This window comes from Sebastes umbrosus, chromosome 5 (genome assembly GCF_015220745.1).
Source record: "Sebastes umbrosus isolate fSebUmb1 chromosome 5, fSebUmb1.pri, whole genome shotgun sequence".
NCBI classification, from domain to species: Eukaryota; Metazoa; Chordata; class Actinopteri; order Perciformes; family Sebastidae; genus Sebastes; species Sebastes umbrosus.
In genome coordinates, this window is record NC_051273.1 from 22,017,690 (window position 1) to 22,041,261 (window position 23,572).

The following is a 23,572-nucleotide window of genomic DNA, read 5'->3' on the forward strand; positions in this document are numbered from 1 at the left end:
AAGTCACAATTTACGAGAATAAAGTCATTACTTAATGAGGAAAAAAGCCGTAATATTACGAGAATAAAGTCAGAATTTAACAAGAAAAAAAGTTGTAATTTACGAGAATAAAGTCGTATATTATGACAATAAAGTCATAACTTTACGAGAAAAAAGTCGTAATTTATGAGAATAAAGTCGTAATTTTTGAGAATAAAGTTGTAATTTATGAGAATAAAGTCGTAATTTTTGAGAATAAAGTCGTAATTTTTGAGAATAAAGTTGTAATTTATGAGAATAAAGTCGTAATTTTTGAGAATAAAGTCGAAATTTATGAGAATAAAGTCGAAATTTATGAGAATAAAGTCATAACTTTACGAGAAAAAAGTTGTAATTTATGAGAATAAAGTCATAACTTTACGAAAAAAAAGAAAATTACTACTTTATAATGTTATGACTTTATTCTCATAATATTATGACTTTATTCTGGAAATCTCAGATTGATTTTTTTTCCTCAATGTGGCCCTAATACTCCATTATACATTAGACCTACAACAATGATAAATAAAATGAAAATGTAAACAAAAAACAGTTATTCATTTCCATTTTTAAAAATCCACAGGGAGCCACAGGAGAGGAGCTGAAGAGACGCAGGTTGCTAACCCCTGACCTAGTGTAACACTTCTGTTTATATTTATTTATTACATCTACTTTACCTCTTTTATTTGCTTTATAACTGTGTGTGTTTTACCTGTTATATGTTTTATCTGCCTCGTTTAGTCTTGTCAAGTATTTATTTTAAAGCACTGAACAGAAAAGGGGCAACTGTGAATCTCGTATATTAAATATGATGACAATAAAGCTTTCTATTCCATTCTATTCTGAGCCTGCGAGAGAATGCTGCCTGAGAAGCTAAACTCAGGGTCACAATAACAATAACACCTCTCCTCGCAGGAAGCGGATGTTGTTGACGTCTTCATCGCAATCGCATCCGGTTTGTTGAATACAGGCTAGCTCGCCGAAACAACAGTTTACGGCCAAATTATCCACTTTATAACAAAAAAGACAGAAAAGATAGCTCGGTCGGGTCCGGTACTCAACAATGGACGCGAATTTTGTCGATTATTCTGGTATAATTGATACCATTATTGTCTGTTGTTGTTAACAGCTCGGCTAGTTAGCATAGCAAGCTAACTGGCTAATCAGCTAAACCCTGAGCGTTGGGCTGCTGGTCTGACGAAGAGAAGGAGAGCTGTCAAATAATTAACTTAGTCATATCTAAAAGGTGTTTACAGTTGACACTGCAGAGTGATAACAGGAGCTGGTATGAACAGGAGTTTCTCATGGCTGTTGGTATGACTTCTGGTTTCATTTGCTGTAGATTGAGTGGAGTAAAGTAAGAGATTATAAACACAAATAACAGGATTGTTCATTCATTGTTGTTTTGCTTCACAGTTAGTCTCAGATGTAACAATGTGTCGTGACAACAGATACTAGGCTAGAGTGTCCTTGATCGCTGTTGGGTACATCTAGAACATAATATAATTGTAATTTGTATCATTAGATAGCAGGGTTAATTTGATTTATCCAGTTTGCTTCAGGGCAGATTTAGTTACATGTGACTTTAGTCTTTTTGTGTCAACGTGTCACACCTGTGCAATATATCCGGCTGATAGTTTTGAATAATAAGCAGCTGCTTGTGTCTGACTGTCTGACGAAGGAGAGCTGTCAAGAGGAGGAAATAATTAACTTATATCTAAAAGGTGTTTACAGCTGAGTGATACCACCAGAGTGATAACAGGAGCTGGTATGAGCAGGAGCTTCACATGGCTGTCGGTATGACTTCTGGTTTAATTTGCTGTAGATTGTGTGGAGTTGGTAAACGGTTTGTGGATTGTAAACACAAATAAGACAAGGATTGTTAATTCATCATTGTTTTGCTTCTGTTTTACAATTAATCTTACATATAACAATGTGTTGTGACAACCAAAAAGGCTATACGTGTCCTTGATCGCTGTTGGGTACATCTAGAAAATATTATAATTGTAATTTTCATCATTTGATTGCAGGATTAATTTGATTTAGCCGGTTTTCTTCAGGGCAGATTTAGTTATAACTTGTCTATGTCAACGTGTCACACATGTGCAATATATCCGGCTGATAGTTTGGAAAAATAAACAGCTGTGACTCACAGGACTTGGAGGAGCACTTTTGCACTACAACTAATACCTGGTACATCTTTATTAGTTACCTCAATATTTACTTGAAATAACAACATTCCTACAAAGTATTTAATTGCAGTTAAATGCACATGTTATAGCGCACATTGTACATATTGTACTTATAGTCCTGTTTTTGGTGTTTGCTGAGAAACACAGATGGAGTGTCAGTGGCCAAGATTCAGCAACAAACTGGCATGATTTCATGATGCTTTCTCTACCTGTTGATGATTAATTGGTACATCTTAGGCCAAGCCAAGAAGTGCTTTAACATGATCTCAGAGGTATAACATTAATAGGAGGGTGTAGGTTTGTGTTAGTTTGAGCTGTTTGGTTGGTGCAGTGGTAATGACTAGGTATTTGCTCTGGGACTGACGAGCCAAGCTGTAGTTTTTATATATATTGCTCCGATCTTGCCCACTACCAAAATGCCAGCTGTACTGTTCTTATCGATGCTGCTCGGAGCATTCTCCAGCCTCGGACAGACCATGTTACGAGAGGAGAAGCAGAGGTTGAGGTGAGTTGTAGAAAAAAAAGCAGAGTTTGTCACCTGAAAAAAAAAAATGGACCCACGCTGACTTTTGTTTGTGTTTTCCCCTCGCCAGGAACCAAGTGGTTGAGATGTTTGACCATGCATATCAGAATTATATGGTAAGTTATCTATTTCCACTGGCTTCCTTCACAGAAATAAGACTTTCTAGTTTAAGTCCTCTTGCTGCAGCATTGATATTTGGATTTGATTCAGGACAGGAGCAGCTTATTAGGTGACCAGGACATTTTCCTTTTTAATCTTTTTAATAAGATGTGATGTTTTTCTTTGCGATGGTTAATAAGGCTGACCCGAATGCTTCGAAACTTCGACCATGATAATCGACCTCCAAATCAGTATTTGAATGCCTCGTTTTTTGTTTTCTTTCTTTATAAGTATGTAGTAATAAAGTATAAATCCCAAATTTGTCCATGAAATAAGGAATAATCCCACAACTTTATTCATTATTCATATTCAACATTAATAATTATTAGTTATTCTCAGGCGGATATCGCTGTTTGTTGTGTGTAGATGTGCATGTGTGTACAGTAGTGCATCAGCGGCACTGAAAGGGGGGAGATGCAGACAGACAGACAGACAGACAGACAGACAGACAGAGGATGCCGCTCTGCGAAGCTTCGAATACCTTCAATATTTCTCACCGAAGCTTCGAAGCCCAAAAAATTGTATTCGGGACAGCCCTAATGGTTAATTATGGAACCATAATTATGTATTTTTTGGGTGCTATTGATATTTGGATGCATGTCTTTTCCATCAGTCCCAACTGGATTTTTGCCACTTCTTTCATGTTAAATAACATTAAAATATCATGTACATTTTAAGCTGACTGACGTCTAATCAGACTGAGCTGGCCTCCTAACGGGAAATAAAGAATTGAAGGTCAAAGCATGGTGTTTAAAGTGTGTTTGTGTGTGTTTCTCAGGACCATGCGTACCCAGCAGATGAGCTGATGCCACTAACATGTAGAGGAAGAGTACGTGGGCTCGAACCCAGCCGAGGTGACGTAGACGACGCTCTGGGAAAGTAAGTAGCGCAGTACCTTGAGATCTAAAGCATTAATGGAATGATGATGACGTGGGTCCACATGCTAATTACCACACCTTGTTGAACACTTGCCTGAGGTGGAAGGTGGAGACAGATTGTACTTATACATGTTGAATAACTATTATTATGTTGAATTATCAACAACCATGTTGAACATTTTGTGTCTTTCTCTCTGATAGGTTCTCTCTGACCCTCATAGACACTCTGGACACCCTGGTGGTGGGTATTGGTTCTGAATATTTTTCATGTTTGGTTGTCTTACACTGATGTTTGGGTTATTATTTTGAGGCTGTATTTAAATGAATGGGGCAGAACACAGTGGAGGTATTGATGACATTGGACTAATGTATTATATATTATATATTTGTCTTTGCTGTGTGAGTCCTTTACAGAATTTAGAGAGAAATGTCAATTTTACTAAATTAAAAATTAACCAAGTTAATTAAATATTTCTGAGGTCAGTTGTCTGAAGAATATCCTTTGTCTTTCAGTCCACTTTTAAATTATGAAATGGTCTATAATCATGCCTGATTTTTATAGTCATGTATTATTTCTCATTACCAGCTTTTGAACAAGACGACAGAGTTTGAGGCTGCGGTGAGAAGAGTGCTGTCAGATGTGAGACTGGACAACGACATTGTGGTGTCGGTGTTCGAAACCAACATACGGGTCCTTGGGTGAGATTGGATGAGACTATCAACACGTATAAATGGTTAGACAGCAAACAGAACAGCTGTCCAAAAATACATTAGTGATAAGTAATCACTGGATTGTGCTGTACTCCATTCTTAACACGTGGTTGTTGTCTGTGTGTGTGTTCAGAGGTCTGTTGGGAGGGCACTCCATGGCTGTGATGCTGAAGGAGGGAGGTCAACACATGCAGTGGTACCAGGATGAGCTCCTGCATATGGCCAAAGAACTGGGCTTCCGACTGCTGCCAGCCTTCAACACCAGCAGTGGCCTGCCTTATCCCAGGGTGAGACACCTGCACACGGGCAGAAAAACTTAAATTCAGCTCCGAAATACCAGAAACAAACCTACAGCTTTTAAGGTCGGGTAGAATCTGACGTTTAAGTTATTTCTGTTGATTCAGTTGGTTTGCTTGCTCTCATGGCTGCAGAAGGCTGTCTTTGTTTGCCAATTTCTTTCATATATGACAACAGGGTGTTGAAATGGGCAGTGGACGGATCACTCAGATCCAAAACAAAAACAGACTTTAGGGACCGGAATGGAAATTTCAAAGGCGAACATACTGGCTGTAGCATTGCTGTCAGAGAAGCCAGTATTTCAATTTAGCATGTTTCTTTCATCTCTGATGACATATCATGGTTATTTTAGGATTTATTACAGTCAATTTATTACATAATGGTCCTTTTTAAGGTAGAGGTATTAAACAAGAATTGTATACATACTTGTTTTGTCTTGTTATTGTTAATCCCATATCATCCAATTTTCAAGATTTTGTTTTTCAATATGTGATTTAAAAAATGTTCTTCCTGCTATATTGAAAATAAATGTAGTTGCGATAAGGGTATCGTTTCATGAAGACTATGTTTGAACTGTGATTGGAAAACAATATCTACGCCTCTTCCTGAAACTGCAGCCATTATTTAGTGAGAAGAGTTGGTGAACAAACACCAGGTTAATTTGTGATGCATCTATTGGAGTCAGTCGAAATCTGGACTGTATGTTGGAGGGCAAAAAGTTAAAAACCTTCCTATTAAATAAGATTCCTGTTTTAACAATCTCTATATCGAACATATTTGATCGTATATGTGGTACCAAAAATACATACTTGAGCTTATTCACACTTCTAGGGTTGCAATCTGTCAAAGTGACATCGGTAACCTCTTGGATCATGACTACATATTTCCATTTTCTTCTCCACTGCTCTGCTCGCAGCTGTCGCAGCTTTTGAACGCAGATATTTTCGTGTCTGACTAGTTTTCATGCCCAGTCTCTTTCAAACCATATTTGACTCCGAAAAAACAGATTTTGTGATGCTCTTTTTCTTCTTCTGCTTGACAGGTGAACCTGAAGTATGGTGTCAGGGGTCCTGAGACGAGAACGGGCACAGAAACAGACACCTGCACCGCGTGTGCAGGAACCATCATCCTGGAGTTTGCTGCCTTAAGTCGCTTCACCGGGGAACCTGTGTTTGAGGTATCACATTTATAAGATCCTCCTATGCAGATGTTAAAGCAGATGTCAAAAACTGAATTTCCATTTTAAATATCTACAATCATGGTGTTGTTAGTCAACAGTGTGAACAGATGTATGCTGTTGTTCAGTAAAGTATTATAGATGAGGAAGCAATATATTTTAGTGTCTCAGCTAGGCTCTAAAGTGATTTATTCACCAAAAGTAAGTCAAACCAAAGCAATCGGATGTATAGGAGGAATCTGTAGAGTCAGTAGTGAAGGGAATGGATGTGCGAAAATGTGCTGTCTGGATGTTGTGCTGTAAAAACAAGGAAAAGAAACCAAAAGGCATGACACAGCGGCATGGTGTGAGAGGAGATGTGCCAACACAGACTGCTGCATGTTCACGCTTAAAGCATGGAGCACACCGGGCCCAGGTGTGTCCCATGCCGCTGATTACACTCATCTGGTCTGCAGCCCTGCAGATAGAAAGCACAGACACGGCAGAGGATCCAACACAGAGGGGCCGTCACATTAGTCATCCAACATATCTAAAACCACAGCAAATTATTTATCAGCAAAACTGTTCTAATACACGAAACCAAACTTGTGGGTCTACTGCGATGTCTCTCGTGCTGACGCTTTGACATATTTACATTTCAAAGAGCTGTTAAATATTAAGAAAGCCATCAACTATTTGAACAGGTTTGTTAGCGCTGAACAGCCAAACCTTTACAAGTGGATCATCTATCTTTGTTTATCTGTAATCCAGGTTACACTTTGTCTTTTTTTAAAGGTCAGGTTGCAGACGCTTGGTTTTATGAAACCACCTGCTCTTTTGATGATGCACAATGTGAAATACTGTGTCAGTTTTCAGTGAAATCTGATTCTCTTTTGTTGCTTGTTGATCAACCTGCCTCTTGCAACAAATTCTTGAATTTTCTGTACTTTATAAAATGTTTGTGTATAAACTAGGGCTGGCAAAGTTAACGTGCTACCGGCACTAATTTCTTTAACGCATTAACGCAACTTTGCGATTTTTAGGTTGTAGTGGGCTCAGTTTTAAAGGTAGAGTGAAGATACTGGCATCATGCAAAACTACAAAACCTAAGGAATCCATTGGTACCAACCATGTCATACTAGCTTGTCGTGAAGGAGGCTAAATAACACTCAAAGCAACATTTTGGCGAGGAAAAAATGACATGGCCATTTTCAAAGGGGTCCCTTGACCTCTGACCTCAAGATATGCAAATGAAAATGGGTTCTATGGGTACCCACGAGTCTCCCCTTTACAGACATGCCCACTTTATAATAATCACATGCAGTTTGGGGCAAGTCATAGTCAAGTCAGCACACTGACACACTGACAGCTGTTGTTGCCTGTTGGGCTGCAGTTTGCCATGTTATGATTTGAGCATATTTTCTTTATGTTAAATGCAGTACCTGTGAGGGTTTATTGACAATATTTGTCATTGTTTTGTGTTGTTAATTGATTCCTAATAATAAAGATATACATACATTTACATAAAGCAGCATATTTGTCCACTCCCATGTTGGTAAGAGTATCAAATCCTTGACAAATCTCCCTTTAAGGTACATTTTTGATAAAACATGGGCGATTAATCACGATTAACTATGGACAGTCATGCGATTAATTGTGATTGAATATTTGAATCGATTGACAGCCCTAGTAGCTGCAGCTGCAGTGGTCTGATGTTTCAGAGTTTGATATTTTATATTTTACCCTGTGCAACGATATTGGAGCCTTGGACTGGTTCACTTTCTGGCAGCAGTAGACTGCTGATCAAGCACACAGTCCATCACTGTAATCTCTCCAACAGTTGACAGCTACCGCAGATTGATTTTTAACTTTTTCTAAAATCAATAATGCGCCCCTTCCTCGCAGGCCCATGCCCGGAGAGCTCTGGACTTTCTGTGGGAGAAGAGACAGAGAAACAGCAATCTGGTGGGAACCACCATCAACATCCACTCTGGAGAGTGGGTCCGCAGGGGTGAGACAGGGTGGGAGGGAGGATGACGTGACTGAGGGAGTGAAAGGTGAAGAGGGTGGATGAAGTGTTGAGAGGAGTGGGAGTTGAGGAACACTGGAGGAGGCTGTGGCAGATATGGAGTGATGAGAACATGGAAAAGTGAAAATGAAGTATAGGGGTACAATCTTTCTGTGTGGGTGAGAGAGGATTTGGTTGCAGAGAGGGTTGATGGGTAAAAATAGAGCATTTGTTTGTCATGTTTGTTTTTCTTGCCTTATGGAGTGATGTATGATTGTGTGTCCCCAGACAGCGGAGTAGGAGCGGGAATTGACTCATACTATGAATACCTGCTAAAGGCTTACATCCTCTTGGGAGATGACCTGTTTCTGGAGCGGTTTAATATTGTGAGGACACACACACACACACACACACACACACACACACACACACACACACACACACACACACACACTTGTGTAATTTGATGCCTCTCTGTCTGCATAATAGCATTTTCTCACTGTGTCATCTCCAAGATAAAGCAGCGTTATACTGTTGGTGCATTTCAGGATTCTGTTTAGTTCTCCAGCACTGAAGTTAAAAACATACTTTGCCTCATCCTGTTATAAAGACAGGATTGGTAAAGATTTTTTGTTGGGTTTTTTTTTAAGAATTTTTGTTGTATTAGTTGAAATTCTCATAACATCCTGACAGCAATCAATAAATCAAATGAAAAACAAGTAAAAAATCCGGTAAATCCGGTGGCTGTCGCATGACTGTAATAAACCTGTCTGTCTGCCCGTGCACTCATTGCGTGTCACCATAGTCTTCCACAAGCTGCAAGCTTGACAGCTGTGTGTACTAACAATAGCCGTGTTTGCCGTTCACGTTCATAATGATAATTGTGGGGGAGTGGCTTTGGAGGGAGGCCTGAAGCGACAGACTGTCAGTGTTACCGACTTGGCGACATTCTCTCTAGATTTAGGGACTTTTGGAGCTAGTGCTGCGAGCTACTTTCATTGGAAAAGAGCTGGCAACACTGGACTCGTTTTTTCGGCTGGATCATTTTTAAAAATCTAGTTTACTCTTCAGCCACCCTGCCTTTTATGTCCTCAGGCTCCCATTGCTCTATTTGTGTATCTCCTTCATACAGAGCTCAGTAATAAAATAGTCCAATCATATTTGAGTTGCTTTTTGTGAGTTGATGTAAATGTAACTGATTGTGTTAAATGAGCGTAATGATATCGTCTCATATCGATCGCAGGTCCCTGAATTGAAATCAAAATCGTATCGTGGCAGACTTTGTGATATCAGCAAATACTGTATCGTTGTCCAAAGACTTAATCTAATATCTTAACGTGATGAAATATGTGATTTAGACCCCTACCGGGCACCACAAGACTGTTTAATTTATTATCCTCAATCCTTCCACTTTGTATGCCCCATTTAGCACTATGCATCTATAATGAAGTACATTAGCCAGCCTCCGCTGCTGCTGGACGTCCACATCCACAAACCTCTGCTTCCCGCTCGCACCTGGATGGACTCGCTGCTGGCCTTCTTCCCTGGACTGCAGGTCAGATTGGATCATGTGAAATGAAGGTCTTACTCTTCCTGTATCACCTTGTTCCATTTCAGTATCGTTGTTCATACTGTTTGTGTCTCAGGTGTTGAAGGGAGATATCCGTCCTGCCATCGAGACTCACGAGATGTTGTATCAAGTTACAAAGAAACACAACTTCCTCCCCGAGGTAATCTGTCTCTCTGTGTATCCAACATGAAATACCAAAATCTTAAGCTTTAACTGCTTCACAAAAAAAACGACTTGGTGTCATTTGACGGCGGAGTCAAGTAATATGGCTCATGTTGTCACCCATAACGGGTTTGGAAGTGAACAAGCTTGCATTTCACACGACGCGGCTGCATTTTAGCTTCGTCTGTCCGTTCTAATTACAACGCTTTGGATGGTGTGCTGACCCCTTCGTCCTTCTCCGCCTCTCCCCAGGCCTTCACTACTGATTTCAGGGTACACTGGGCCCAACATCCCCTGAGGCCTGAGTTTGCAGAGAGCACCTATTTCCTTTACAAGGTAATTTATCAAGGACGCTTGACATTATGCAGAGGTTTTCTTTTCACTGCCACAGTACAGAGGTAAATGCCTATTATCATGCACCGGTTAAATTACATTAACTTGCAAATTCATCAGGGCTCATTTACAAAGTTTCAGACACATAATCTCCATTTCCACAGTTATTAAGCAGCTTCCTGCCTTTGGCATTCTGGTGTCTATTAAAAAATTATATGATAAAACACTGTCTAAGGAGTGGAAGTTACATCTTTGTGTCAGTGGAGCCTCCTTCACAGTTGCTGTTCTGTAGTGTCCTCTGTTATGATAACACTGCTGTCCTCTCGTGCTCCCAGGCCACAGGAGACCCTTATTACCTGGAGGCAGGTCGCACCATCCTGGACAACCTCAACCGCTTTGCTCGCGTTCCCTGCGGCTTCGCTGCAATGAAGGACGTACGTACCGGGAGCCACGAGGACAGGTGAGAATATACAGACTCAGTATTTTTTAAGATGATTTGTCTGATGATAGACTGCTATATGGCAACTGTAGACACCATTCAGACATGCTTTATATACTGTACCATCAGATTTACACACCACCAGATGGTGGTATGTAAAGCATTGTATGAGCTACCGGAAGTGAAAGGAAGGAAATGTTAAATGATACTGAATTTATGAGGCTAATATTTATATATAAGAGTAAAATATACTGTATATCAGCCAATATTTGTTTTTTAATTAAACACATAAGACACATTATTAGCAGGGATCCCTCAAAGGTTGTTATTTAAAGCCCTACCCCCAGGTTGAGAACCAGCGATTTAAAGAGTTAGAGAAAAAGCTGTGTACAATGTGTAACAATACATTTTATTTGTAAAGTTGACATTCAACAGTAGTTAAAAAAATATTAAACTAATTTCTTATCAAGAATAATAAGAAACATTTCTGACTTAAGAAGTGAAAAGACTAATTTTCAGCATGATTTATGCAAAGAAGAAAACGTATGCCATCAGAATAATATGAATGATGCTGTAATCACATACAAATTAGTGTCTTGAAACATGGATTAAGAAAATTAGGAGTCAAATACACATAAAAATGCGGCCTATAAATATTAATGTATCACATATCTAATACCAGATATACAGTATCTAAAATAAGCTGATAATGTGAACAAATACTAGCCTGCTGTTAAGTCTGGCTCTACTTTGCAACACCCTTCATGATTATCTGATGAATAAACCAGCAGCCGTGTTCAACCCATAATCTCACACCTCTTCTCTGCTGTCAGAATGGACTCGTTCTTCCTTGCTGAGATGTTCAAATACCTGTTCCTGCTGTTTGCTGATGCGGAGGACTTACCGTTCGACGTGGAGGACTACGTCTTCACAACTGAGGCCCACCTGCTGCCCCTGTCCCTCTCCACAGCGTCTCACTCTTCATCTATTCGTTCAAACAGAACGGTAATCAACACAATACCATTTCAATTATAACCTGACAAATTGATTAGAGCATGTAGTTCCTAACAGAATCTGTGATTTACTCCCGAAGCTTCAGTCGGAGGAGGAGCTGGACGACTCCAACTACGATTGGACCTGCCCCAACACTCGCCTGCTGTTTCCTGACCCCGCCTTCCCTCGTAACCTGAGAGAACCGATCCGTAGTGCTGTGGACAAGAGCTGCCCCCGCCCTGCTCCTTACCGGTATGTATACATACAGGTGTGACCAGGTGATGTGCCTACATCTATTTGCCCTAACTGCTGTATCTCTTCCATGTTTTTAATCTCTTCTTCTTCTTCCTCCTCTCAGGGAGCCCGGTATGGGCCGTCCTCCCCTGAGTGCTCAGGACTTCATGGCAAACAACCCTGAACATCTGGAGCTGCTGAGGAGAATGGGAGTCAGTCTCATCCACCTGAAAGATGGCAGGGTGCAGCTGGTCCAGCATGAGACACAGGTAAACAGTTTAACAACAAGGATACACATCTGCATGTTCTCATTTAGTGGCTGATTTAAAAAAAAAAACACAGAATCCAAGGCTGTAATAATTAAGTCTCTTAATCAAATGTGACTCCTCAGCTGTTTTGTTCTAATTACTGGGGATGGGGATGATACTCCACTGTTATGCAAAATACTGCAAGACAATCACCTCTAAAACATACAACTGTATCCACAGAACTAATGAGGAAAAAACTACCTTTTAAAATGGGAAGATTACAGTTATTTGTCAAAACATGCATTAGAGTGCATGATGTCTTTAAAACATTTATAACAGCCTGTGCATTTGTAAGGCGAGGCAAGTTTATTTATTCAGCACATTTCAGCAACAAGGCAATTCAAAACGCTTTGCATAAAACATCAAAAGCATTGAGACAAAGTGCAAAAGCACCGCATTATAAAAGGACATTTAAATACAGTTATTACACGGCTTTGTTGAATACTCGATTCTGACTGCGTCTTATGGTCTGTTATTTCTTTACAGCAGGCCGTTGCTATGTATAAGAGACCGTTGTTATGGGCGCAGCTCTGATGTCAGACTCTGGAGGACCATTTTTGTGTCAAATTATTGATTTCTTAAGTAAGTAGCCGTGTAATAAGCGGGATAATGGACAGTTAGCGGATCATCAGGGCATCAAGACACATCGCCCTGTCACGGTTTATTTCACAACAGTGACTGTACATTATCCCTTACTTAAAAACAATCATTAATAATCCAAGGCAATAGGACATAAAAACAAGCTAAAATAGAATGACAGGTATAAAATACAAGAATAATGATTTAATAAAAGGCAGCGGCAAACAGAAAAAGTCTTCATCCTTGATTTAAAGGGGGCATATCATGCTCATTTTCAGGTGCATACTTGTATTTTGGGCTTCTACTAAAACGTGTTTACATGTTTTAATGTTCAAAAAATGCATAACTTTTCTAATACTGGCTGTGCTGCAGCACCTCTTCCCCCCCCCCTCTGTTTGAGCCTCCCCCCGAAAACCCAGTCTGCTCTGATTGGTCAGCTGGCCCGCTCTGTTGTGATTGGTCAACCTGCAGTTTTCTGGGAGTTTGTTCCAGATATATGGTGCATAAAAACTGAACACTGCTCCTTCATGTTTAGTTTTGACTTTCTGGGGACAGAAAGCAGACCTCTCCCAGACGGCTTGAGTTGTTTTATTATTATTTATATACGAAACAGCAAGAGAGAACAAACTGTGATACCGGTGTCATTGTCTAATAGAGGATATAATATTTGTCCCAACTCTACAAATCATGGTGTTCTTTCCATCCTGACTTTTTAAACCCTCCTCTCCTCTCCTCTCCTCTCTTTTCCTCTCCTCTCCTCTCCTCTCTGGCACGACCACACCCAGGCGGTGAGTGCGGTGGCAGCAGAGGACGGCATGCGCTTCATGCAGGAGATGATGGAGCTGTCCAGCCAGCAGCAGAAGGAGCAGCTGCCTCCCAGAGCCATTCAGATCGTCTCTCATCCATTCTTTGGCAGGGTTGTGCTGACCGCCGGCCCAGCACAATTTGGCATAGACCTGTCCAAAAGTTCCACAGGGGTGAGTTGGTTTTTGCTTTGCCAAGCTGCTGGGTTTTCAAATGGGCACTTAACTTTCCTCCTGTTTGTTTTTCCTAAGAGAGCCACTCACTTCTCTCTGGTATTTTTAAGAGGGCACTTCCTCTCCTAGAATATTTTCCTAATTCAAACAGAAGAAAAGATGAGTGCACAGCACCAGAGGAGAACATGTGGGATTAGACTGCAGCACCATAATATTACAATGTGTTCCTTCATCCTTTGCAATAATTCACCTGTCATGCTTCTGTGTGCAGGTACGAGGCTTCGTGACTGTGGCTGAGCCTTACAGCGGCTGTACGGAGATCACCAATGCTGAGTACGTCCAGGGCAACATCGCTCTGCTCCAGAGGGGTCAGTGTATGTTTGCAGAGAAGGCCCGACACATCCAGAAGGCTGGCGCCATCGGAGGCATCGTCATCGGTGAGTGCGAGCAGCTAACGACACGAAGACGGAAGACGGCTGCTCAGTGACTAGATTAGGGCTCGATAAATTTGATTATCTTGAAGGCAGCCAGTCGAATAGGGTCCTGCACATTACATGATGAGTTAATAATAGAGCAGAACTCAAGTAAGCTTCATAATAATAATAATCTGCATCTATATATAGGGCCTTTCTCAACACATATTGTATTTAGGGCTGTCAAAGTTAACGGGATAATGCCACTAATTTCTTTAAGCCTGATTGGCTACTGGCTTCTAAACCTAAATGCTATTTTACACATTTAGTTATTATCACAACACATTTGTCCATTATAAAATTCTCTGATAGATCCTTTGGTAGCCTCTAAGAAATACGAAAATATGGGAATATAAAGACGTGTAAAAGCCGTCCGTCAACAGGGAAATAAAAGTCTCTTGTCTACTCAGCGGGTTCTGTGAGTGGGAGTTGTCGGCTCGCTAGCCAGCGATCCCCGCAGGCGCGCGTCTATGAGACCGGTCTCTAGAGAGAGCTCCAGCCAGCTCATAGTGGGTTCTGTCAGCGTGCCTGGCAGGGGTGGCTGGCTGACAATTCCCGCAGGCTCGAGCTCGCTGTCCCGCCAGTTTGTGGAGCTTCTCACCTCCGAAAACGTCAATCAGTTTTCGTAAAACTGCCAATATTCAAAATCTACACAGTTGATTTCTCGCCTCAAAAATTCTCAGAAGTGAATTTAAAGATGAAAAAAACATACCGGTGTTCGGACCAGGTAGCTTGCCTTCGTAGAGGCCTTGGTTAAGTCGCTCTTCTCAACCATGGCAGCTCCAAATCTCCGGTTAGCATCATAGCTAGGCTATCTACCGTTAGCGCTTAGGTTTAGAAGCCAGTAGCCAATCAGAGGCAGAGTAGGGGCGGGTCTTCCCGCAAGGCATACTGGGTAGGCGCGACCACATATGCGCAGAACAGCTCGAGCAGCAGTGACGGATCGAACATGATTTTTTTTTTTTACAGATTACCTGTCTCATGCACTACTGTCAGGATATCATGACCAAGTTACCAACCCTAGCTTTAACGGACTTCAATGATTAATCTCGCAACAAAGTTGTTGCCAGTTAAGTTTCCACTATCTCTCACTTATCTCCTGTTGCTCTCTTCATCTCCTTCCAGATGACAACGATGGCAGCAGCAGCGACACCGCTCCCCTGTTTCAGATGGCCGGGGACGGCCGCAGCACCGATGACGTCACCATGCCGCTCCTCTTCCTCTTCCACAAGGAGGGCAACATCCTGTTGGAGGCGCTGAAGGAGTACCGGGAGGTGGAGGTGCTGCTGAGCGACAAAGCCAGAGACAGAGGTGTGACATTAAACATTAGAGCTCTTTCTCTTTTGCTCCACTTACTGACTGTTGATAAGATTGATCACATCAGTGTACTCGTCTCTCTCCACCGACTGAGCCTCATTATGAGCCAGACTTCATGAAATAAAGATGAGATGTAGGGATTTAGGCGTTATTTGAAGTCTCGGAGATCGTGACTCATTCCAGAGCCACCCACCAGCTGTGGCTGTAGCGGTGGATGGTGGAGTTTTACACCCTTATCAATATTGCATCCTCATTCTTCTCCGCTTTTTTCCTTCATTTGCCAAATCCCTCTAATCCCTGTGGTGGACTGTAACAGTGCCTCTCCTCTCCTCTCTTTCTTGGTTTCTCTTCTTTTTCTCACAACCCTCTCCCCTTTGGATGAGCAGCAACCATATTCAAAGGTAAACCTCTTCCTGGCAGCCTAATTGAGAGCAGTAAGTATTCTTTTCCTTCTTTCTTTGTCTGTTATCTTCACCCTGCATCATTTCCTTTGTCATTTGTCTGTTTTCCCTCCTTTATAGTCATGCGTTCGTCTCTCCATCCCTTCCTCTTCACTCTGCCCCCTAACCACAGGATTCTGTTTGTGTTTGATAGAAAAGCTTAGTGCTGTCACAGTGTTGTCATTTCAGATTTTCCCCTTCAGAGCTTAGGACATGGCAGCTCTTTATGTCTGTTTTATGACTGGAGCACACCGATAGTTACACGTGGCAATGCTGGACAGGCCATGTAACCGTGTTTTACATGGTTTCTGGAAACAGTTCTCATCATTTGTGTTAATCAGCTTGATTTTATCAACATTTATGTTGATATAATCAACTGTGATTCCTGTCAAACAGGTTGTAAATGGCAAGATTTCATAACCAACACTAAGAAGTCTAAACATAGACGATTATCATTATGAATAGGGCTGTCAATCCATTAAAATATTATACTCTTATCAACATGGGAGTAGGCAAATAGGCTGCTTTATGCAAATGTATGTATATATCTATGATTGGAAATCAGTTAACAACACAAAACAATGACAAATATTGTCCAGAAACCCTCACAGGTACTGCTTTTAGCACAAAAACATATGCTCAAATCATAACATGGCAAACTGCAGCCCAACAGGCAACAACAGCTGTCAGTGTGTCAGTGTGCTGACTTGACTATGATTTGCCCCAAACTGCATGTGATTATCATAAAGTTGGCATGTCTGTAAAGGGGAGACTCGTGGGTACCCATAGAACCCATTTTCATTCTCATATCTTGAGGTCAGAGGTCAAGGGACCCCTTTGAAAATGGCCATGAAGATTTTTCCTCGCCAAAATTTTGCTTACCTTCCCAACAAGCTAGCATGACATGGTTGGTGCCAATGGATTCCTTACTTTTCTAGTTTTATATGATGCCAGTATCTTCACTCTGACTGCATGTTTCAACAGATGAGATGCTTACCCAAACAGACACTTGGCCACAAATCCTGTGATTCATGGCCAAGTCTCTGTAACCACAAAGCCTCCAGGACACAATAATGACCAGATACCTTGTGCTTATCTGTTCTTGATTTATACAGCCTTGAAGTTACAGACATGTCCTGTTGTCATTGCAGTATTCCTCATTCCTTAACACATATAACAGTTAAAGAAGCTTCTACATTTTTAGAAACGGGTCATATACACCTTTTTTTTTCTAACCAGATCTGTACAAAAAAAGTCACAGTATAACTTTTTGCCAAATTTCTTTATTCTCGGTTGACTCTCAGTTTGGTTGTGCAGCGATTGTGAGAAAGGTTTCATCCTGTGGGAAACATGACTCACCATCAGCATCATGCTGTTATAGTTGACAGCTTCACAATAACGGTGCTATTTTTTGACTGAGAATTGCTACCGGGGGGCATGCTGTATAGATTACCGACTGAGGAGGAGGAGGAAAAGAGTTTTTTTGGTGCGTGCATCTCACACACACCCCTGCTTTCTTTTCAGGTGTGGACGTGCAGGAAGCGGAGGAAGACTGCTTAACGGACGCAACAACTCCCACCTCATTTGAACCCATCACACAATCGCAAATTAGCATGTTGGAGCTGGACGAGTTGGCTCCCGAGGAGGTCACCGCATCACAGGAGGAAGTCAGTCCTGTAGATCAAGACACTAGTCCTGCAGCGGAAGTTAGTCCGCCAGAAGAGGAAGCTAGTCCCGCAGAGGACGTTCGACCACCAGAAGAGGAAGCCAAAGAAGCAGAGGCTGATTCCTCCAAAGAGGAGAGAGACTCTGAGAAGAGAGAGGAGCCTGAAGGCGACACAGACTCAAGCAGCCAGTCGGTGGACGAACTGCTGGCTGATTGGCGGGAAGACTTGGAGGCGTTCCAGCAGATGGAGAAGGATGAGCTCTGACAGTCGTCGGGCGCGTCGTGCCCTGTGACTGCGGTTTGAGCCCACTGCGGGGGGAGAAACCTGGAGGGGAACGCATCTTCACAAGTCACCAGTATCAATGTGGTGAACTCAAAGGGGAGCTGGGGAGTTCATGACTGTTAGTTCTTGTGCTCTCTGTGGATGATATAACGTGCCAAGGCAGTCCAAATCCTGGACCGTAAGGGGAGTCCTTTATGGTCGTTTATGGATGAGAGACCAGGGTTCTTACCTCACTTTCTCATACAGTTGCATAACAAACCCCCTAATGAATGACAAGGACTAGACTGTATGTAACAGTGTCTCGCTTTCCACTCCAAAATACTTCTCACACTGTTGTTCTCTCTCTCTATGCATTTCTGACTCAGTTTTGCTCAAATGAATGCTGGTCCAACAACTACTAATTAATCCATCGACCAATTAATTTTATTTTAAATGTGATGATTATTTGTGATGATACTATCTTCGTGGTCTTGGGCCTTATCATAAATGTACACATTGATGTGGACTTAATTCATGTGGGGATATTGAATAAGCTGCAGGATGTTTTTAATGGCGTAATGGTAGACACACTAAACACCAAACTTGATCTCTCTCTCTAGAGAATATATGAAGTCATCTGTCAATGTAAATATGTATTTGTCAAAGATGTATTGACTGAAACACTACAGCGCTGCTTTGCTCAGGTTTCTGGTTCATCCCTACAAACGACAACCTCTGGACCACATCAGGTGGAGCAGACACACCCTCAGCAGCGTGCTGGGATGGGTTACACGCCTATAAGCCGCCACAGGAGGGCGCTATGAGATCTGTCTGTCATGTTATAGCTGCTGACTGATTGGAGGGAGCAGAGATAAGCCAATAAGTTAACATGGAATTAAATAAAAATTAAGAGGGAAACAGGGAAGACTGGCTTGATTTTTTGAGTTGATGCTATTTTAACACTGAATGTTTAGCAGTACTTCACCAGGATGTAGACATGGTTGACATGTCAATGGTACACCACTTTGTAATGAGGTAGAAGCTGCTCTAATAGAATATTTACCACACATCATGTCTGTGGATTTTCAGAGGAAATGTTAAACTGACTTTTAAGAAAGCGGAATATTTGAATGAAAGGTGATGATTTTTCTTTTTAAATTAGTTATTTTTCCAAGAGGCATGTTTCTCTATAAAGAGTGGGCGGACTCCCACATAAAATCAGTTGAGTCAACATGACATATAATTGGAAAATTCCTAGTATGCACCACAGCATTATTACTGTCAAACTGATTACAGCAGTGGTGGAAGACAGATCTTTAATTAAAGGTCTTATTGATTACATTTTTTATGTAGATGAATATTTAAAAAAACAAAAAAAATCATCTGCAGAGCTTTTAAGTATGGCTTTTCCTGAAAAAAAATCTTATGATGTGAATTAATCATTTAAACTATTTTGTCGGGTCCAAAATGAATGTTTTGTTTAACTCTGTGGAAGATATCTGACGTTCGGTTCCCACTCCTAACAAGGCTTGTGATTCAATAGTAAAACGACATTAGTATCACGTGGTATCTCTGTGTCATCGGTTAATGTGGAAAAAACGGATATATGGCTGAGATTGCCGGTAAGTGCCTGGCCTGGGGAGGACCAATGCGACATCAGTGTTATCAATAGCACCTTTAAGTAAACATAGCAATACTAAGTTACAAGGAGTTTTCTTCATTCAAATACTGAATTAAAAGTATAAAGGTATTACCAACAAAATGTACTTTAAGTATCAAAAATAAATGTATTTGTTGGGCAGAATTGCCACTTTAAGAGAATATTATGATATTTTATATTATTGGATTATTATACAAGTTACATTTTAATGTCACAGCTGGTCAAGGTGGAGCTACTTTTCACTTAGTTGATAAAATATCAGAAATACTTAAAGAGGATCTATTATGCCTATATTCAGGTGCATACCAATATTTGGGGATTCTACTAGAACATGTTTACATACTTTAAAGTAAAAAAAAAAAAAGCCTTATTTTTCCCATACCAGCTGTGCTGCAGCACCTATTTTCACCCTCTGTCTGAAACGCTCTGTTTAAGCCCCGCCCCCCTCCCGAAAAGCCCAGTCTGCTCTGATTGGTCAGCTGGACCCGCTCTGTTGTGATTGGTCAACTGAATCACAAACTCTTCGGACTCCGCTCCAGCTCCGCTCCAACCAGTGTTGTTTGAGGGCGTGCCAAAACTAGCCGCAAGGCAAAGTGTCGTACATGGTGACATCACCACGTTACAGGAGGAAAAGTGGGAATTCAAGTGAGGCGTTTCAGGAGCAGTGTTTCTGTAGGGAAAAGTAACTCTCTTCGGTGTCGACTTTGTGATTTAAAAACTCACGATAAGGAAAAATTCAACAAAAGTGTGAATGTGTTACTTGGTGGCATCACTACGTTACGGAAGAAAAGGCAGGACTTCAAGCAAGGCGTTTCAGACAGTTCAGGATAAATGTTTCTGTGAGAGTAACTCCCTTTGGAGTGGACTTTGTAACTTTGCAGACCTTTTACATGCACAAAAAAACTACATAACACACTAAAGGAAAACAGAAGTTTTAAGTAAAGCACAAATAACTCCAAATTGTACTTAAGGAGCCTATACAGTACTTGAGTAAATGTACTTTACACTAATAGATTAAAGCACCAAACATGGAGTATTTTTATGAATAAAATGTAAGAAAATGCAGTCCATTTTTTTTTTTTTTGTAAATGCATTTCCACTGCATTCTACTGGTAAATACTAAAAGAGCTTGTTGGTGGATCACTTTCATTTACTGGGGACCAGAATCAGCCCAGCAGCAGCAGCTCAGGCTCCAGCTCCAGCAGTGATTGGTGAGTCTGTGTGTTGGGCACTCCTCACCACAGCAAGATGGCTGCATTGCTGCGCGCAATAGTGGCATCCTGGTGAAATGACGCAAGCCACAGTTTACGCTCAGTCCTCGAGGCTCTGAAGCTCTCTCTCCGGTCTCTCTCCGCAGATCCCGCACGACTCTCAGCCGGAAGAACCGACCCTCCAGTGGACCGAGCGGAACCGGTTCATCTGAGTAAGTACCAGCGTGAATGTTACTTTGCTAGGTGTCACATATCCTCCAGAGAAATGAAACCCGGAGCTCCTTGTCCTGCTTTGTGGTTCTCTCTTTCACTCCTCTCTTTTGTTGTTGTTTCCTGAGTGCAAACCGTGATTACCCGGCGCTTTGCTTTCCTCTCCTTCCTGCTGCTGCTGCTCACTGACTGGGGCTTCGCATCTGTCCATGTTTAGTTGGGGCTCTCTGCAACAATAATGCAGCTTTCTTTCTCATCATTTCAAGACACGAGAGGGGTTTTTTTCTGGGTTTGTGAATGTGCATGGCTCGAATCGGCCAGTGTTGGCTCCAGTGCATTTGAAATTTTCCACACATCCTGGTCTGGTCTGGTGTAGCTGTGCCACCCTGTCCTGGTGCTCCCCTCTCCCAGGCAAGGCCGCCTGGTGTGGGGGGAGAAACATCCAGGGATAGACGCTGGACCTGGTGGGTTAGTGGAGGCTACAGGCCAGGTTCACCTTAGTGGAAATGAAACTATGCATCCACACACATACAGGGAGACCGTTTGCACTCCCTCTTTTTGCCCACAACTCTGCAGAACAAAGCGCCCCAGTGTCTCTCCCTGGAGCGCAGCTGGACACAGCTGTTGAGCCGAGGACAGAGCTCTGTGGCCGGCTAGAGGCTGCTGCTGCCACCGCTGCTGCTGCTGCTGCTGTGGAGCTCCACACATAGCATGACAGGAGGAAAAAAGCTTCTGCTGACCACCAACACATGACCAGCTTTTTTAGAAAGTGCTGTTGGTTGTTGCTCATTACTGCTGTCTGCCTCAGAGGGAAGACACAGGAGCTGCTGGATAATAATAGGAAATCCACAGCAGCCAGAATTAGATTTGATATACAGACTCATTTGCAGCTCGTTAACTAAAACTCAGCCAACTTCACATGTATCCTTCCTCACCCCCTCAGACACTATTATCCACTGCTTATCCACTCTCAAAGACTATAATTCTTACAGTCTTTAATGCACATTTTTAGATTATAATTCATAGTCTTTGATGCACATTTTTTGATTGAAACTTTCAGTCTTTAATGCACATTTTTGCACATTTTTAGATTATAATTCATAGTCTTTAATGCACATTTTTAGATTATAATTCATAGTCTTTAATGCACATTTTTGCACATTTTTAGATTATAATTCATAGTCTTTAATGCACATTTTTAGATTTTAATTACAGTCTTTAAAGCACATTTTTGCACAGTTTTAGATTAGAATTTACAGTCTTAAATGTACATTTTTAGATTATAATATACAGTCTTTAATGCATATTTTTGCAAATTTTTTAGTTTATAATTTACAGTCTTTAATGCACATATTTAGATTATAATTGACAGTCTTTTATGCACATTTTTAGATTATAATTTACAGTCTAATGCACATTTTTAGGTTATGATTTACAGTCTTTAATGCACATTTTAAGATGATAAATTACAGTCTTTAACGCACATTTTTAGATTGTAATTTACAGCCTTTAATACACATTTAATGCAATATGTACATGACATCTGTCACTTTATGTACATATTATAATATGTACAGACCTGTCACTGTAAATATAAATCCTATACTCAGTGTACATACAGTAGACATCTCCACATGTACATGCTGCACATAATAATCCAGTCCACGTATATCCATCCAGTTTTTATTTCTTTGCACTATTTGTATTATTTATAACTTCCAGAACATTTGACAACTATTTTAGTTTTTATTATTGTATTCTTGATTATGTTATTTCTATTTATGTGTAAGCACATGGAGGTATGTGTGTAAGCACATACTGTACATCACCAAAGGGACTCGATATAACTGCCCTCCTGGCGGCTGTGTTTAAGTGCACCATATGGCCATTAGCTACTGTAGATTTCCCCAGGTGATCAACACCAGTCCATTACATCCATTTGGTGGCTGGTGGCTGTGCAGCACCCTGGTGTGAAAGCAGATTGGTGTGGCCAGCATTACAGAGCATAGCATCCTGTCCTGTCACCAGCAGCTTACATCAGGGTTATATAGGTTACCATCACGTAGCAGCAATCCAGTGAGTGGATGTTGCACGCCCCCCCCCCACCCCTACTTGATTTATCTGCCTGTCTTCATCCATCTGCCTCCCTCACTTGCTCATCACAGAGCGTATTTATGTGTTCATGAGTCGTTGCTCACATATGGCTTTTAGTTTCCGGTGGGCTAGCAAAATAGACTCTCTTCCTCCTCCTCCTCCTCACTCCTCTCTCCTCCTCTCTGTCTCTTTCTCCGAGGCAGGAGGATCTATTCTTGGTCCTTCCTCGTCTCCTCAATCATCATCACCATCACCATCATCTTCCCCGTCCGGTCCGTCCTATAGTGGTTCCACCTGTGGCCTCCTCCTCCTCACCGGTTGAGCTGATTACCAGCAGGTCAGGCGATTGCTTTGGCCCCCTGTTTGGGTCATGATGCAATGCCCGTGATGTCACGGTCCGTGTGAGGAGGTGGTGGAGGGTTTCCATGGTTACCAGGATGTCTTCTGTCTGTCTCCGTGTGTGTGTGTGTGTGTAGGCGTGGGGAGGGAGTTCCCATGACTGTCTCTCTTGCATCCAGTTTGTGTTTGCTTTGTTTTGTTCTCTGAGCGGCAGTGCTTAGTGCTGTCAGGTGTGATGAGGTAGTCTATATATTGCTGAGCAGGAAGCACAAGGCCAGCACAACCTGATCCCTCTGGGTTCTGTGTGTCTGTCAGTTTGACTGAGGGGGGGGGGCTCGCTGGCCGATTGGTTCGTCTACCTGA

At 41.6% G+C, this 23,572-nt stretch overlaps 2 protein-coding genes across 7 annotated transcripts in view; both read left to right on the top strand.

Annotated features, from left to right (window-relative positions):
* The first annotated feature begins 935 nt into the window (after positions 1-935).
* Positions 936-18,628, top strand: edem3 (ER degradation enhancer, mannosidase alpha-like 3). 4 transcript variants are annotated; one of them, XM_037770083.1, is made up of 22 exons: positions 936-2,211; positions 2,634-2,715; positions 2,804-2,849; positions 3,671-3,771; positions 3,972-4,011; positions 4,357-4,469; positions 4,615-4,768; positions 5,821-5,955; positions 7,840-7,945; positions 8,231-8,328; positions 9,372-9,497; positions 9,589-9,672; positions 9,927-10,010; positions 10,343-10,467; positions 11,280-11,451; positions 11,540-11,691; positions 11,798-11,942; positions 13,346-13,537; positions 13,809-13,974; positions 15,136-15,321; positions 15,714-15,761; positions 17,292-18,628. In XM_037770083.1, the coding sequence occupies exons 2-22, from the start codon at positions 2,651-2,653 to the stop codon at positions 17,696-17,698; spliced, it is 2,745 nt and encodes a 914-aa protein (XP_037626011.1). In that variant the 5' UTR covers positions 936-2,211; positions 2,634-2,650; the 3' UTR covers positions 17,699-18,628. The 4 variants fall into 4 exon arrangements, with proteins under 4 accessions (XP_037626011.1, XP_037626009.1, XP_037626012.1 ...); XM_037770084.1 differs by having other exon boundaries at positions 955-973; XM_037770081.1 differs by having other exon boundaries at positions 936-2,715.
* Positions 18,629-20,477: 1,849 nt separating this feature from the next.
* zgc:92140 (uncharacterized protein LOC447854 homolog) overlaps positions 20,478-23,572 on the top strand; it is a 38,253-nt gene continuing 35,158 nt past the window's right edge. The window contains exons 1-2 of one of the 3 annotated variants that reach the window (XM_037770493.1): positions 20,478-20,566; positions 20,713-20,778. The gene's annotated coding sequence lies outside the window, so the exon portion shown is untranslated. Of the gene's footprint in view, positions 20,567-20,591; positions 20,779-23,060; positions 23,208-23,572 lie in introns of those variants that run through there. The other 2 variants (XM_037770492.1, XM_037770495.1) reach the window with 2 other exon arrangements.

Excerpts from the sequence above, each read along its gene's own strand:
- edem3 (XM_037770081.1), top strand. The coding sequence starts at position 2,627 with ATGCCAGCTGTACTGTTCTTATCGATGCTGCTCGGAGCATTCTCCAGC. Across the intron at positions 4,470-4,614 it reads ACCAACATACGGGTCCTTGG|AGGTCTGTTGGGAGGGCACT; the intron begins GTGAGATTGGAT and ends GTGTGTGTTCAG. Across the intron at positions 13,975-15,135 it reads CATCGGAGGCATCGTCATCG|ATGACAACGATGGCAGCAGC; the intron begins GTGAGTGCGAGC and ends ATCTCCTTCCAG.